The sequence below is a fragment of the Narcine bancroftii genome, chromosome 5 (genome assembly GCF_036971445.1).
Source record: "Narcine bancroftii isolate sNarBan1 chromosome 5, sNarBan1.hap1, whole genome shotgun sequence".
NCBI classification, from domain to species: domain Eukaryota; kingdom Metazoa; phylum Chordata; class Chondrichthyes; order Torpediniformes; family Narcinidae; genus Narcine; species Narcine bancroftii.
This window is the reverse complement of record NC_091473.1, coordinates 223,056,775-223,073,956: the sequence shown is the minus strand read 5'-3', so window position 1 is coordinate 223,073,956 and position 17,182 is coordinate 223,056,775. Positions and strand designations below refer to the sequence as shown.

Here is a 17,182-nt window from a genome sequence, read left to right as displayed (position 1 = left end):
ATACATTCTAGCCAAATTTGTTGACAATACAAAGATATGTGTGTTAGCAATTTGTGAAGACAATTGACAGTCTGCAAAGAACTTGACTTAAGAAGTAGGCAAAGTATGAGGTTATCGACTTGGAAGGAAGAATGATAAAACAAATTATTATTTAAATGGAGTGAGATCACAAAATGTTATGGTACAGAGTCCATAGTACATGAAAGATAAGTGGTTGACATTCATTTACAGCAAGTATTTGGGAACGTTACTGGAATGTTGATTGACCTTTATTGCCAATGATATAGATTATAAAGGTGGGGAATTTTTTATACAATTTTTTTCAGTGGGTTGTAGAGATTATATCTGGAATTGGACATGCAGTTTGATCTTTATATTTATAGTATGGTATACTTGCACTGGAGATGGCATTGATAAGGTTATCTTGGTTGATCCTGGAATGAAATGATTACCATATGAAGAGAAGTTGAATTATTACCCATTCCATTTTAGGAGAATGAGAATTTATCTTATCAAAATATATGATTCTGAAGAGGATGTGTCAATTTGTTGGATTATCTGGTAGACGAGGGCATAGTTTCAGAATAAGGATCACCCTTTTAAAATGGATATGAGGAGAATTTCTTCCTTCAGAAGATTGTGAATTATAGAAATTCCATATGCCTGAAAGCTGTGGAGACAGTCATTAAATGCATTCAAACTTAGTAATGACAGTTAAATTACAAAGGTGCTAAGAAGAATAGGGAGAGTGGAGGAAAGTGGTTTGTGGCCAAGTTTGAATCAGCCATAATATTATTGAATAGAAGTACATAGCCAATAGTCTGATTTTATTCAACACCAAGTAATCTTTTTCTTAATCTGGAGACGATCTTTGATGTTACGTTAATAACATCCTTCCACCTCTCTGAACTTGAAATTTTTAGATTCAGTGGCCCATGGAAGAAGGTCATTCAGGGTGGAATTTGGAACCTGCAGTTTATTGTTTGAACATGCAGAAACCCAGTCTAAGTGATGGAAATGACTCATAGCTCTCAAACGACTTAACTATCCTCCTGCCCACCATCAGTCTACAGGTCCTACATTGATCCAATCAGTCACTTCAGAACTAGAACTGAAGCCAGTCATAGTTATGGTCAAACCCAAGGTTCATCCCAAAAATAAAATTTTCACTTGTTACTCTGGTCTTTCCCCAATCAAAACTGCAAGATTAACAAATACAAAATATAAATAATGTGCTCGTTTTTATGCTGCCTATTAAATGCTGAGCAGTTCATACAATTTTTTATTGGTGTAATAATGTTTCAGCCATTTCAAGGCAGCAGTCACCTAGAAGCATTAATACATTCACTGAACATTGATATTTTTGTGGAGTTTGGGTGAGAGAGAAATGTTGGTATAATGTTGCTAACTATGAAACATCTTTTTATCTTTCAAATATATGTCACTTTGTTTCAGTGTTCTCAAATAAACAAATTTGCCTGTTACATGCAATGTAAAGTATAGTCTTCATCAGGAGTTCAAGACCTGTCTCAAATTCACAACCTTCTGACCACAGGCAACCATGCTAAAAATACATTGTAAGTATTTCTGAAGTAATGATTTTCTATTTATATTTTAGGCAAAAACATTGAAAATCACAGCAGAAACAACGCTTAAAACACAGAAAGAAACTGAGATTATGTGCCAGAACAAGATTACTGAAATGGTTACACTGATGGAAAAGCACAAAGTAAGAAGCATTTTCAGATCTTCATTTTACATTTATAGGATTTTGCTAACTTTGTCTACTATAGATTATGTAAGGATAGTAAATTGGCAATCAGCTTCATATCAATTACTACCACATGCCTTAAAAAGCAAATTATGGAATGGAAATAAAATTAGGTATATGAGAAAGAAATAAGAGAAACATTAATGCCTGCCAGGTCAACAAACAAGTGCTATAAAAGGCAGATACCCACTTAAATGTATTTCAACCATTTTATAATTGATAATTGCAATCTATGTTAAAGTAATTGCAGGCCTGATACTTCCACCATAAATGTACTTTGCACATTCAAAAAGCTTAATTTTCATAACTGTCTAGGTAGGCCCCTGCTATATTTCCAACAAAAAAACTATGAGAAATCTTAAGCTTCCCAGATATCTTCTTAGTAATTGCGACTGCACTCACTTCCATCCCTGACTCTCAAATCCCTGGCATGCCTCTGGTAGCTTCCACAGTGAAGTCTAATGCAAAATACCCATTCAATTCATCTGCCAATTCTTTGTTCCCCTTTACCATATATGCAGCATCATTTTTCAGTGCTCCAATGTCTGCTGTTGTCTCTCATTTACTCTATATATCTAAAATAACCTTTGCTATCTTCTTTTACATTGTTGGCTAGCTTACCTTAATATTTAATTTCTTCTCATCTTATTTTTCTTTTAGTTGCATGTTGTTGGTTTTTAAAAGCTTCCCAATCCTTTAGCTTCCCACTCATTTTTACAGTGTTGTATACCATCTCTTTTGATTTTATGCTGTCTTTGACTTCTCTTGTAAGCCACGGTTGTCTTTTCATTCTTTCAGAATGCTTCTTCTTTAGGATGAAATTATCCTTCACCTTCCGAAATACTCACAGAAATGCCTGCCATTACTACCATCATCCCTGGTTGGGTCCCCTTCTACTCATCTTTGACCAGCTCCCCTCTCATGCCTCTGTAGTTATCTTTACTCAGTTTACATCCAATATTAGCTTCTCCTTCTCAAACAGCAGGATGCATTTTGAGAACATGCTGCACATGAGGCAGCAAATCAAAATTGAAGTCCAAGGAAAGGTATAAGCTGGATAAAGCATCAGCTGACTGGCAAAAGGCAAAGGGTGGGAATAAAGGAGGACTTTTCTGGCCTGCTGCTGGTGATTAGTGGTGGTCCACAGGAGTCATGTTGGGTCTGCTATTTTTCATGTTATATTTTAATAATTTAGATGATAAAAACAATGGCTTTATGGACAGATTTGCAAATGATGGGTAAAGGGGCAGGTAGTGTTGAGAAAGCAGAAAGTTTGCAGAGGGACATTCTGGGTTGGAAGCATGGGCAAAGAAGTGGCAGATGTAGCACACCACTGGAAGTGTATGGTCATGCACTTTGATAGCAGGAATAAAAGTGTAGACTATTTTCTACATAGGGAGAGAATTCAGAAACCAAAGGTCTAAAGTAATTTGGAAGTCCTGATGCAGGATTCTTAAAGGTTTATTTGCAGACTGAGTCAGTTATAAGAAAGGCAAATGCAATGTTAGTAATAATTTTGAGAGGACTAGAATAGAAAAACAAAGATGTAATGCTGAGGCTTTATAAGGCATTGGGCAGAGTATTGTGATCCAGTTTAGGGCTCCATATCTAAGGATTTGGACATGATTGAGAGAAAGCTTACGAGAATGAGGAGACTAATATATGAGGAGCATTTGATTGCCCTGGACCTATGCATGCTGGAATTTATGTGAGGGGGTATCTAACTGAAACCTGCTGAATATTGAAAGCCCTGGATAGAGTGGACATGGAGAGGATGTTTCCAGTAGGAAGAGAGTCTCGAACCGAAGGGCAGAGCCTGAGATTAAAAGTACCACACTTCATAACAGTGAGGAGGAATCTGTGGAATTCATTGCCACAGATAGCTGTGGATGGCAAATCATTGGGTATATTTAAAGTGGTGGTATACAGGTTCTTTGATTAGTAAGGGTGTAAAAAGGTTATGGGGAGAAGGCAAGAGAATGGGGTTCAGAGAAAAAAATATATTGGCTATAATTCAAATTGTGGAGGAGACTTGAGGGGTCAAATCGCCTAATTCTGTTCCTACGTCTTATGGTGTTATGTAAGACTGAATATGGGTACAGGAAAATAGAGGACTATAAGATAGTTCTTCTATGAACCAGCATGGATTTAATGGGCTAAGTCTATTCTGTGTGCATTATAATAAGTATCAAGTAACATGGTGAAAAATATGCCATGCCAAATAATCTACAGGTTATGAGCAGAACAATGTAAGAGTAATTTTAAATACCAATTATGTAAATTGATATTGCAAAAGACATTTTGTAAGAAAAGCTAATTTAACTTTATTTCCCCAATTTATACAGCACCAATATGATAAAATGGTTGATGAAAAAGATGCAGAATTGAATTGCTGGAAGGAAAAACAACTAAATATCAACTTGTGTAAAAAAACTTTGGTAAGACTCCGAAGGTTTATTCAGTGATTGTTAATTAATGTACATCATCAGCTCAATACCAGGAGTTATTGTTTCTGGAGAGCTGCACTGGTGACACACTTAATATTTGAGGGTAAAGTAAACGAAATGGCAAAAACACTAGATATGAGCTATCTGTTTTTGTGTTGCATTTTTTCAGTTTCCTCTCAGAATTACTGAGTTCCTTTACACAAATCAGATGCAGAATTTTTGATCTTAGTCTTTTCACCTCATTTTCTAAAAACATCACGTTAAGTGTCTAAGGAAAGCAGAAAATGACTATTGCATCTTAACTCCCTTGAATCATCTGGTCACATATCTGATCCACCTGATTCCTTCAATCAACCTTCTTCCATTAGTGCTTAAAATTTCTGATGTGCAGTTAATAACTCGAGAGGCTGAGACTGAGTCACTGATCTATAGGCTTTTATTCACAATGGACAGGGACCTAGTCCTGTGCCTTGACCCAGGCTTTCTGGGGAAGGTTAAAGGTGTTAGAAGCTTTATACAAGATGAAAGAGGGAGGAGCCACAGGTACAGTCACAGAATGTGGCGGAGCCAAGTAATCAGGAATTCAGCAGTTCACCACAATTCCATTGTCTCCTCCCACAATATCACTCCCCTAATGTGTCCATTCCCTTTTAAAGTTAGGTTCACTAATATTTCCTGACTTTCTTGTTCAAATTTAGAAAAAATGTTGGAATCAGAAGATCATTCAATTGTCATTTTCAGAGCACAACCAAATGACCTCAAATTTGATGGCTTGGCCCCTTGCAGAAAATATTTTGAAGCCTGAAACTCATTATAGACTGGAATATAACGTTAGATTTTGAAGGGTCAGGGAAAAACCAGATGTAGATTCAGCACCTTAAATTTCCAATTGCAACATTTTCATCCATCCAGACAGCTGTAGAAAGAAAGTCAGCAGAAGAAATTTATATTCATTAAAAAGTAAATTAATTAAGACAAAACATTTAATATATACTAATTAGATATTCTTCTTTATAGTTGGAAATAATTGGGTAGTTTTATGCCAAAAATCTTATCATACTTTTGATGTCAGGCTGACCCAATGCACTTTAGCGTTAATTAATAACTTAAATATATGACTTTTATAACAAATGCATTAGCCAATATGCATAGAGCAAAATAAGATTAACAATCTGCATTTTTAAATAATCTTAATTGAGGGATAAACAATCTTTAATGCTTTGTAATTATGCCCATGAAGTGGTTCACAGACTAGTCTCCATTTACTGGACAGCGAGTTTTGTTTTTTTAAAAATCCCATCTAAGATGTCAAACTGAATTCCTTCATTATCAATTCATACTCCAAGAAATGCTTGTCTAAATGTATGAATTGGACTTGAAATTACTCATAGTTTGAAATTATTAATAAGATTGGTTTACCTTTTTTTTCCAGGAAGAGGAGCTAACATCTCTCAAAGGTGAACTCCTGAGTGTAAAACAACAACTTAAACTAGTGACTGGTGCAAAGGTTTGTCTATATTATAATCTTAATCTTCACTCCAATAGAAAAGTGGACTTGAATAAATTGAAACACCTGTATGCTTTCTCTGAGCAATAGCATCTGCGATTATCAATCATTTTTCTGTTTCTAAATAGTTTTTTTTTGCAATCGCCAACTTCTGTTAAAAAATGTAACTTCCACTAAAAGGTGGGGTGGATTACTTAATAAAATGTAACAACCTTTGTCCAAACCCCAACCATACCACGTCTGGTAGGAACAAGTTGGGCAACAAATCTGCTGCCGGTAGATGGGTTGAAAATGTATTATCATGAGTTTAGCTAATTTTGACTTAAAATATAAAAGGAACATGATATGGAATCATCATCATCCAAAATTAAATATTGCCTATATCCAGGAAAATAGAAGCAAATCTCCCTCCAGCCCTTGGAGTTTTCCACTGGAAATTGGATCCCAACCATTAGTAAGGCTGAATACATTGCTCAGAGTGTCTCAAACAGCCTGCAGCGATCACAACTGCTTTAACACATTGTGAGGCCCCACGATACTCATTGGCTGTCAAAGCTGTCAATATTAAGCAATGCTTGTGTTATGAGCCCAGAGGACCCAAAAATCCAGCAGCAATAGATATTCAAGACAAATGGTTACTTAAACCAGTTACTTTTAATTATCTTTAAACATGAAAACAGGATCAAACTTTAACTTATTACTATTAACTAACCTAACTTAACCCCCTTCTAATTCTAAGTGCACATGTATGTAATGTGTGTGTAAGTTCAGAAAAGTTATTTGATTCACAGTCCACTCTCAATTCTCATTCCTCCAGGTTTTACTGATTGCAGGCAATTCTTATACTGTGTGCAGAATTTAACATTTATTAAGTTCACCAGGCTTTGGTGCTTGAAAGGTACATGGTTTCCACTCAGGAAGGTTCTTGTTGGTTTTTAGAGAGAGATTTATTCGCTGGACACCCACAACTGATTCCTTTTAATCAGCCAATTCAGTGTCTTGCCAAAGAAACTTGCCCCATCAGGGTTTTCCAGATGATAACTTCTTTCTTTCAGGTCATCACAGAGTTCCTTTTTGTTTCTCTTATTTCAAGTGAAACATTAGGCAGCCAGTCCTCTTCTCTTGTATGAACCACAATGGCTTTGACCAGGCTGAACTAAGCACTCACAACCCGTGTTCAAAATGGGTTTTTCCACAAGCTTGCCAGCTTGTCCGGCTCCAGTCCCAACTGTTGTTGCTCACTGTAAAACTGCAGAACCTCTCTCTCTCTCTCTCTCTCTCTCTCTCTCTCTCTCTCTCTCTCTCTCTCTCTCTCTCTCTCTCTCTCTCTCTCTCTCAGAGAAAAGCCTGTTTGACTCCCTTTCTACTTGCAAAACCACATGATCTTCTTAGAACAGCAAGCTGCACTCCAGACAGCCTGTGGCTCTGGTCCTAATCCTCTGAGTTCTTTCATCTGTTGCTTTTCAAACCAACAATCCATTAGTGAACTCTCAAACTCTTGGGCACTCCCCAAAGCTTTTGCAAAGGCCTTCAGAGCCAGCCAGTCTAGCTTGAGCAGAGCACCAGTATTTTAAATGAGAACTGTTTTGAAGTGTTTGTATGTGTCCTATACTAAAAAACCTGGCCCAATTTATCTTCCAAAAACATATCTATAATCTGTCACACTTGTGAATTCCTCCAACAATTAAAAAACTAAATAATTTTAAAGTATTAGAAATTACAGTTAAGATTCAAGATTTCTTTATTATCATGTATTAGTACAGAACATGTAATAGTACACAAAATAGTCTTCTGCATATGATAAGGCAGACAAAAGTTGTCATTAGTGTCACCCAGCGCCACTAATGGAGAAAGAGAAAGAGAATCAAAAGAGTGTCCATTCAGAGTTACTGAGTGTCTGTGGATTTGCCTCCAATGCTCTTGCAGCCTCTGCCTCTACACAGACTACTGATAAATCCATCGGCAACCAGAGCTCCAGATCCTTCAGATATGATCAGGAACCCTTCAGCACCCAAGGCCCTTCGGTGCCTTTCTTGCCCTCAACACCCTCTCAAATCCTGGTTCGAAATCCTAGTTCCCAGAGTCCATCTCCAGCAGCCCACAACCTGTGCTGGTCCCCCGACCACCTTGCCCACAGCTAGTGTGGGTCCCTCAGCTGCTGATCCCCTTGCTGGGTGCCATGGTCACTTTCCTCTAGGGTCATCTCCTCTGCTTCTCTTCTCAACAGGCTTCTGGTTCCCTTAGCCATTCCACTGCTGCCCCAGACTCTGCAGATGTCGTGGTCCATGTAGGGACCAATGACATAGGAATGAAGCTTGAGGAGGTCCTGCAAGAAGATTTCAGGGAGTTAGGCACTAGGTTGAAGAAGAGAACCTTCAGGGTTGTGATCTCTGGATTACTTTCCATATCTACTGGAGAGGTTAGATATAGGAGGATAAGGCAGCTTAACATGTGGCTGGGTTCATGGTGTAGTAGGGAGGGGTTCAGGTTTCTAAATCACTGGGCTCTGTTCCAGGAAAGGATGAATCTGTACTAACGGGATGGATTGCATCTGAACTGGAAGGGGATTAATATCCTTGTGAGTATGTTTGCTAGTTGTGCCCTGATGGGTTTAAACTAGATTTGCAGGGGAGGGGAACCAAAATGTTAGAGCAATTTGTGAGAAGGAGGAAGATAAAGGTTATGCGAGGACTGCATGTATAGACAAAAATCAGAGGTTTGTACTTGATAGAAATTTTCTCAGGTGTATTTATTTTAATACAAAGAGTATTGTTGGAAAGACTGACGAGATTAGGGCATGGATTGACGTGGTATTACGACATTATTGCTATTAGTGAAATTTGGTTGCAGGAGGGGCAGGACTGGTACCAACGTTTCGGGGTTTTGTGGGAAGGGAAAATATCTCAGCTGTGTTGTCAGGACAACCAGGAGGGTTTATCTACAGAGGCCATATGGGTGAAGTTTAGGAACGGGAAAGGTGTGACTGATGCACAATCGATAACTCCAAAAGACTGGAAGATATATAAAACTGATAGACTTTTATTTGCAATAGACTAGAGCCATGTCCATGCTAGTTGACTGTCCTGATGAGAGGAGGGATCCTTTAGTCAAGAGTCTGAGGGAGGATCTAGGTACAGTGTTGTGAGTGAGGAAGCAGGTTTGGTAGGTCTCAAAGGAAGGACTCTGAACAGAGTTTTGATGGGGAAGAATTTTATTTACAGAAGGCAAATGTGGGGAATGGTAACAGATGGAGCATGCACGCATGCACACACAGTTTACAGCAGCCGTGGGAAAGTAATAGCGGTAAATTAATAATGAACATGGGGAAAATAGCATGGGAACAAAATACACACACAATGAACTGGTACATATAATGATCAAGAAAATAAAAAATCACTCTGATGCCCCACCATCCCTTGACTCAGTCCAGGCATGGCTCTATGCTACAAGGGACACTAATTAAATACTTCCAACCCTTTTATCAGTGCACATCTTACTAAGATTCCACATTTCTAGGCCTGGAGTGAAGCAGGGTAGTCCCAAGCTGGCAAAGAGAGCAAAGAACACATGGTACCTTTATAGTGCTGGAGGTTCCAGCCCAGGTTGTTAGCAGTGATTAATGCCTCAGTGTCAAGAGAGTTAATGGAATTACAACAGCCAATGGTCCAAGGCCAAGTACAGGCATGCTGGAGAATCCAATCCAGGTTATTTACATGGGTAAAAAAAGAGGTGTGCATTAATGGGTAGGGTAGAACCAAACCTTGATTAGCAGCTGGTGTGTCCTCCAACTAGATAGGGGGCAGTGCTGTGACATGACAGCCACAACTCTTCTCAATACAATCTACCCCTTGGAGGTCCCACCACTCATGATCATGTACATTGAGTTATTGATTGCTTCATGATCGTGAGTGGTGGGACCTCCAAGGGGTAGATTGTATTATGTAATAAGTAAAAACAAAAATACATGTTTAAAAAAACAATGCTAATCAAGTGGGTCAATATATACACTAGTGCCTTCCAAATGATGGACAAGTCAGCCAATGGGCATGTCCAGACAGTGGTTGTATTATAGGCTGTAGAGAGGTACCAGACCAATGTAAGAAGCAGAAAGTTGTGATAGTAGGAGATTTTAACTTTCCAAATATTGATTAGGACTCCCATGCAGTGAGAGGGCTGGATGGTTTGGAGTTTATGAAATGTGTTCAGGAAAGTTTTCTAATTCAATATATAGAGGTACCAATAAGAGAGAGGGTGCAATACTTGATCTCCTATTAGGGAACAAGACAGGTCAGATGACAGATATATGTGTAGGTGAACCTTTAGGACAAGTGACCATAATGCCATTAGCTTTAAATTAATTATGGAAAAGGATAAGTCTGGTCCTCTTGTTGAGATTCTAAATTGGAGGAAGGCAAATTTTGTAGAAATGAGAAAGGATCTAGGAAGGGTGGATTGGGATATGTTGTTCTCTGGCAAGGGTGTATTAAAGGCAAAATTTTGAGAATGCAGAGTTTGCATGTTCCTGTTAGGATTAAAGGCAAAGCTACCAGGCATAAAGATCCCTGGTTTTCAAGGGATATTGGAAATCTGGTTAAGAAGAAGGGGGAAGTGTATAGCAAGATTAGGCAACAATGAACTAATCAGTACAGATCCAAACCTCAGATACGATCAGGAAGCCTTCAGCACCCAAGGCCCTTCAGTGTCTTTCTTGCCCTCAACACCCTCTCAAATCCTGGTTCGAAATCCTAGTTCCCAGAGTCCATCTCCAGCAGCCCACAACCTGTGCTGGTCCCCCGACCACCTCGCCCAAAGCCAGTGTGAGTCCCTCAGCTGCTGATCCCCTTGCTGGGTGCCATGGTCACTTTCCTCTAGGGTTGTCTCCTCTGCTTCTCTTCTCAACAGGCTTCTGGTCCCCTTAGCCATTCCACTGCTGCCCCAGACTCTGCAGATGTCATGTCTTCTTTTTGCCTTCCTGATTTCCTTCTTGAGTATTTTCTTGCATTTTCTGTACTGATTAGTTTGGCAGATAATGTGAAAGTAAACCTGAAGGGTTTTTATAAGTATATTTTGAGTAAAAGGATAGTAAAGGACAAAATTGGTCCTCTAGAGGATCAGACTATGTGTGGAGCCTCACACAATGGGGCAGATCTTAAACAGTTTTTTGCATCAGTATTTATTCAAGAAATTGACATAGTGTATAAAGAAGGAAGGGAAACAAGCAGAAGTGTCATGGAACATATGGAAATTAAGGACAAGGAGTTGCTTGCTCAAGGTAGATAAATCCCCTAGGCCAGATATGTTATTCCCTCAGACCTTGAGGGGGACTAGTGTAGAATTTTCAGGAGCTCTGGCAGATATATTCAAAATGTCCTAAGCCACGGGTGAGGTGCCAGAGGATTGGAGGGTAGCTCATTGTTTAAAAAAGGCTCCAAAAATAAACCAGGTAATGATAGGCCAGTGAGCCTGATGTCAGTAGTAGGTAAATTATTGGAAGGAGTACTGAGAGATAGGATATATAGGTCTTTGGACAGCCATGGGGTGATTAAGGACAGTCAGTATGGCTTTGTGCGTGGTAGGTCATGTTTAACAAATCTTGTAGAGTTTTTTGAGGAAGTTATCAAGAAAGTAGATAAAGGAAAGGCTGTGAATGTTGTCCACATTGATTTTAATAAAGCCTTTGACAAGGTCTCACATGGAAGGTTAGTTAAGAAGGTTAAGACATTAGGTATTCATGGAGAGGTTATAAACTGGATTCTAAATTGGTTGTGTGAGAGAAAACAGAAAATGGTTGCTTCTCAGACTGGAAGCCTGTGACTAGTGGTGTGCCTAAGTTGGGCCATTTTTGTTTGTTGTCTATATCAATGATCTTGATGATAATGTGGTAAATTGGATCAATAAGTTTGCTGATGACACAAAGATAAGAGGTACTATTGGACACCAAGGAAAATTTTCAAAGCTTGCAGAGGGATTTGGACCAACTGGGAGAATGGGCCAAAAAATGGCAGATGGAGTTTAATGAAGAAAAGTGTGAGGTGTTGCATTTTGGAAGGGCATACCAAGAGTAAGACATACACAGTAAATGGTGGGGCACTGAGGAGTGTGGAGGAGCAAAGGGATCTGGGAATAAAGATAAATTGTTCCTTGAAGGTGGTGTCGTATGTGCACAGGGTTGTAAAGAAAGGTTTTGGCATCTTAGCCTTTATAAATCAAATTATTTGAGTATAGAAGTTGGGATGTTATGTTGAAGTTGTTTCAGACATTGTTGAAGCCAAATTTGGAATATTGTTTACAATTCTGGTCACCTAACTACAAGAAGGATATCAATAAGATTGAAAGAATGCAGAGCAAATTTACTAGAATGTTGCCAGGTCTTCAGGAGTTGAGTTACAGAGAAAGATTAAACAGGTTAGGACTTTATTCCTTGGAGCAAAGAAGAATGAGGGGAGATTTGATAGAGGTTTACAAGATTATGAGAGGCTTAGACAGAGTGGATGTGAGTAGGCTTTTTCTACTTAGATTGGGGGAGATAAATAGGAGAGCTCATAGTTTTAAGCTGAAAGGGGAAAGGTTTAAGGGAACATTAGAGGAAAGTTCTCAGAGGGTGGTGGGAGTGTAAAATAAGCTGTCATCTGATGTGGTGAAGGTGGGCTCAATCTTAAGTTTTAAGAATAAATTGGATAGATACATGGATGGGAGAGGTCGGGAGGGTTATGAAATGGGAGGAGGTCAATAGGACTAGAGGAATAATGGCTGGCACAGACTAGAAGGCCCAAATGGCCTGTTTTCTGTGCTGTAGCATTCTGTGGATCTAACCCCTCATGGCTAGAGATGAGCATAGGCACCACCATCTTAGGCATAGAACATCACGATTGCAGAATTTAACTTACAAACACTATCAGCTCCTTTAACAATTAATTTAAAGCCTGTATGGAGCTGCCAGCAATAGGTATGAATGGTTGATCTCTTCATAGCAGCACTTTGTCTGCACTCTCCCGAGACTAACAGCAGCAGCACTGCCATTTTTCATATTTATATTTTTAAAATTGAGTTCAATTCCATTTTATGTTAGCTAGTAATCTTTTCTGATAGTTTTTTTTTGTGGATTGCTTCTATATTTTATGGTTTCAGCTCATGGAATTGCCTTCAGTTGTCTTTTCTCATTCATTCCATCTTCTATGGCTTCACTTATGACACTAGCTACAGCTTTTGGTGCCCTTTCTTTTCCTTGTCCTAAGATTGTGTCGACCTAATTCATTTCCACATTCTTCAATAACTAGAGAATGAGTTTGAAATATTGATGTTTAACCTCTAATATGGAAATTTCAGCCAACACAAAAACTTTAGATTTGTTGGATCAAAATGACTATATAATAATTTTATTATTTGCATTTAATTAAAGTTTTGCTTTTGATGTGTTCTCATAATATAACCAAAACTACATATGTTTGTTGTTCTGACAATAACTTCTTTTAATATTTCTGTTAAATTACTTTTCTAAATCAAAGGGAAACATTTATACTCACAACAAAATACATATTATATTTTTGTGTGATCCCAATTATTTTACATTTTCCAGGAAACTTATGAAAATCAAATTAAGATCTTGAAAGACACAGTCAAATCTTTAAAGGATGAATTAAAAAATGTAACTTCATTAATAAATGAAAATTTTGTAATATCATTCATAGGTTTAGTTTCTGTTTGTCACATACAGTAATCAATTAAGTTTTAAAAGTTAGAATAACGAAGTAACCAATTGATTTTTTTTTCAGAAAAATGGGTGTTTGTTCTATTTTTAAAAAGCATACCAGTGTTTTCATTGTTACAAAATTAAAACTAATTTTGATCAGAGTTTATGAACAACCAAACACACAATTGAAGCTAATGTAGTAAGATTAAATTCATAAAACACTAGGCAGAAAGAAACTGGAAAGCTGGATAACAATTATGAATTTCATACTGTCCTCTGAGGTTAATTCTCCATTTGAATTTACAAATATAGTGAGTATGTTACCAGTAATATTCCAGGGACAGTTTCCCATGGGCATTAAACATGCAGTCTTCCATTGCCCCAAGATTACTCAATACTCAATTGTGCAGTGGTGTTTGGTTCATCATGGTAGTACATTGGGAATTTGGCTTCTAGTACTGTGGTCAGATCTAGTGCAGTTCAAGATCTGGATCAGTACAAGGAGCAGGCACACCTGAGACTCCATAACTGTCAAAAATTGCATTGTAATGAGAGACACTGACTTTCATTAATATCTGGAGATATTTTGAGCAAATAAAAATTGTTGAAAAAAATTTAAATAATAAGTTTTTTTACATTTGTAATGAGTTTTAAAAATACACAAACTTGAAATAAATTAAAATCATTGAGACTAAATCAAATAATTTTTAACAAATGAGTTTACCCTGGGAACAGGTAGTCTCCCATTCATCTCAACGGAGACCACAGTGCTTGAACCAAGTTTCACCCTCTGCAGGCTCAGGAAGCATATTTCCCAGCCCCAAGAACTAGGGTGTCTAGACATTACTCTTCCCCATGGGTCTCCATAAAGAGTCCACCAGAACAACATGGGACACAACTGCGGGCAGGGCCTGGACGTAAGGTGCCACCACGAACTGAGGCCAATGCTAATAATGAAAATGGAAATATCTGTTAGGATAGGGTTGCACGGTTAATATAGTAGTTAGTGCAATGCCATAACAGCACCAGCTGTCTGTAAGAAGTTAGTACGTTCTTCTTGTGACTATGTGGGTTTCACCTAGGTGCTCCAGTTTCTTCTCACCCTTCAAAAATGTATGGGGTTTGAGATTTATTGAGGTATTTGGGTGGCACAGATTCATGGGCATGAATACCCCTGAATTTGGATTGATATTGTTAAAGAGCTGTTTCATTGTCAATTTCGTCTTGTATACACCCAGTCCTGCACAAAAAGATAGTTGTCAAAAGATGCAAGTTTAAGATAATTTTCAAGTGGAGATGAGAAAGGATGAATACATGTTTCAATGAAATGGAATATATTCAATAATATATTTCAAAAATAGGTAAATATTTAAAAAGTAAACCCTGCGTAGACTGGGGGAAATACTAAATATGACTTTCAAGTAGCTGATTTGAGAATGTGAGTCAAATTATCTATTTATCTGCTGCATCATTTTGTGATTCCTATGATATACATTATTTCTTCAATAATCATGAGGCAAAATCAATGTCAACTTTTTGTATATGTGTTCTATTTTAGAAAGTCGAATCAAATTATATTTTGACAAATCCTAATGACAGTGTATCAAATTGTGAAATATCTCAAACTCCTGTCAGAAAAATCAGCTTATCTGCTGCCTCAAAATCGGCAGAATTGTCTAAAAAGTCGGGAATTACTCGACATAGTCATACCTGGACTCCTTCAGAAAAAGCTAGAATTTTCCCAAATCATCAGGTGTGCCTTATTTACAAGTAGCTAATCTATGTTTATGACTGACCTAAGACGATTACTTTAGTTGTAAATAAAATTTCATTATAGACATTTTGAAATATTGAAACTAGTTATTGTCTTAGAATGTATTTTACTATTCACATTCATCCAGGTTGAACAAGTACTATATTAAAACACAATAATGTGTATGGGATAATTTTTTAGTAGTTATTACTGAAGTACTATTCAGAGACTTGTCTGATTAATTGGAAAATATGAGTTTTTAATCCCAATATGGTAGTCCCTCAGGGAAAGAGTTAGGTATTGCATTTGGGCAAGTCAAACCAGGGAAGGACATGCACAATAAATGCACTGGGAACTGTGGTAGAACAGAGAGACCAAGAAGTACAGGTACATAGTTCCCTGAAAGTGGCAACAGATGACAGGTATTTGGCATGCTTGCCATCATTGGTCAGAACATTAAGTATATGACTGGGACATATTGTTACACCTGTCCAAGGTCACATTTGGAAAACTATGAGCTGTTCGCTTCACCTAGTTATGTCATTAGACTGGAAAGAGTGCAAAAATGATTCATGAAGATATTACAAGGATTTGGGGTGGATGGGGGTGGTGGGGAGGGTGGGAGGGAGCTTGAGTTATAAGGAAAGGCTAATCCCTAAAGTATCCCTTATAAAGGTATACAAGATCATGAGCATAGATAAGTGAATAGTCACAGTCATCTAACTAGGATAGGAAAATCTAAAACTAGAGGCCATTGATCTAAGGTGAGAGGAAAGAATTAAAGGGGACCTGAGGAGAAACATTACTTGTGGAGGATGGTGGGTATATGAAACAAGCTGCTAGAGGAAGTGATAGAGCAGTGGTTCTCAACCTTTTTCTTTCCACTCACATGCCACTTTAAGCAATCCCTATGCCATCGGTGCTCTGTGATTAGTAAGGGATTGCTTAAGGTGGCATGTGAGTGGGAAGGGAAAGCTGAGAATCACTGGCTCGAGACCCAATTGTTAACAAAATATTTTGATTGAGAAAAATTGTCATTGGCCCATTTTCTTTGGAGTTATGAAACCATGCACATAACAAATCAATTAGGTACAATTAAAACAGTGGTTTTCAAACTTTTTCTTTCTACCCAAATATCACCTTAACTTTAGGGAAATATATGGATAGGATAGGGTTAGAGAGATTGTGATAATACCATGATAATGCTATTTATGACTATTTGGAATTCCCTAATAAAGTCTGTCCTCCAGTACAAACCCTGGAATTGGGCCAACAACATGAGTGCATGTTCAGTCTTATGGGAATAAAAGCCTGTTGTCTGGTAACTTCCAGTCTTTTGAAGTTATTGATAGTGTATCAGAGATATGAGACAACCACAGGCAAATGGGAATAGTTCAGGTGGAAACCTGGTCGGTATGGACAAATTAAGCAAAGGACCTTTTTCCATGCTGTATAGCAGAATGACTCTATGCTTCTAGTATTTTTTTTAAATTGTAAGGACTATAAAAATGAATTTCAAGCATATTATGTTAATTTAATTATTATCTGTCTCCCCCACAAAAAATTGCTCCACTCACCTCAACATACTGGTTCTTCAATTGCAGAACAAATTGAGGATTTGTTTTATTAATTGATTTTTAATAAAGAACTGGACAGAGTACTTCATTAACATCAGTGTAGAAAGATTATTCTTTGGAACAGTGTTGAACAGTAATTCACAGCAAAGTTGATGAAATGAAATCTACCCAAAATTACCAAGATTGAAGCCTAATTTGGAAGAGGGAAGAGCTCACTCCCCTGTCTGCATCAATGGTGCTGAGATGGTGATAGCAGAGAGCTTTAAGCTCCTATAAATAAACATCTTCAGTGACCAGTCCTGGTCCACCCATGTTAGCATTAAGTAAGAGCACCGGTGCTTCAACTTTCTCAGAATCCTGAGTAAGTTTAGTATGCCGCTTGCATTCTTCAACAACTACTACAGGAGTGTCACAGAAAATATCCGGTCAGAATGCAT

At 37.9% G+C, this 17,182-nt stretch overlaps 1 protein-coding gene across 4 annotated transcripts in view; it reads left to right on the top strand.

Moving 5' to 3' along the window:
- Positions 1–17,182, top strand: part of sycp1 (synaptonemal complex protein 1) — a 207,880-nt gene that overhangs the window by 157,982 nt on the left and 32,716 nt on the right. For all 4 annotated transcript variants that reach the window (XM_069941423.1, XM_069941421.1, XM_069941424.1 and 1 more), the window contains 4 exons: positions 1,619–1,729; positions 4,117–4,209; positions 5,651–5,725; positions 14,974–15,168. In XM_069941423.1, coding sequence (XP_069797524.1) covers positions 1,619–1,729; positions 4,117–4,209; positions 5,651–5,725; positions 14,974–15,168 — 474 coding nt within the window. The remainder of the gene's footprint in view (positions 1–1,618; positions 1,730–4,116; positions 4,210–5,650; positions 5,726–14,973; positions 15,169–17,182) is intronic.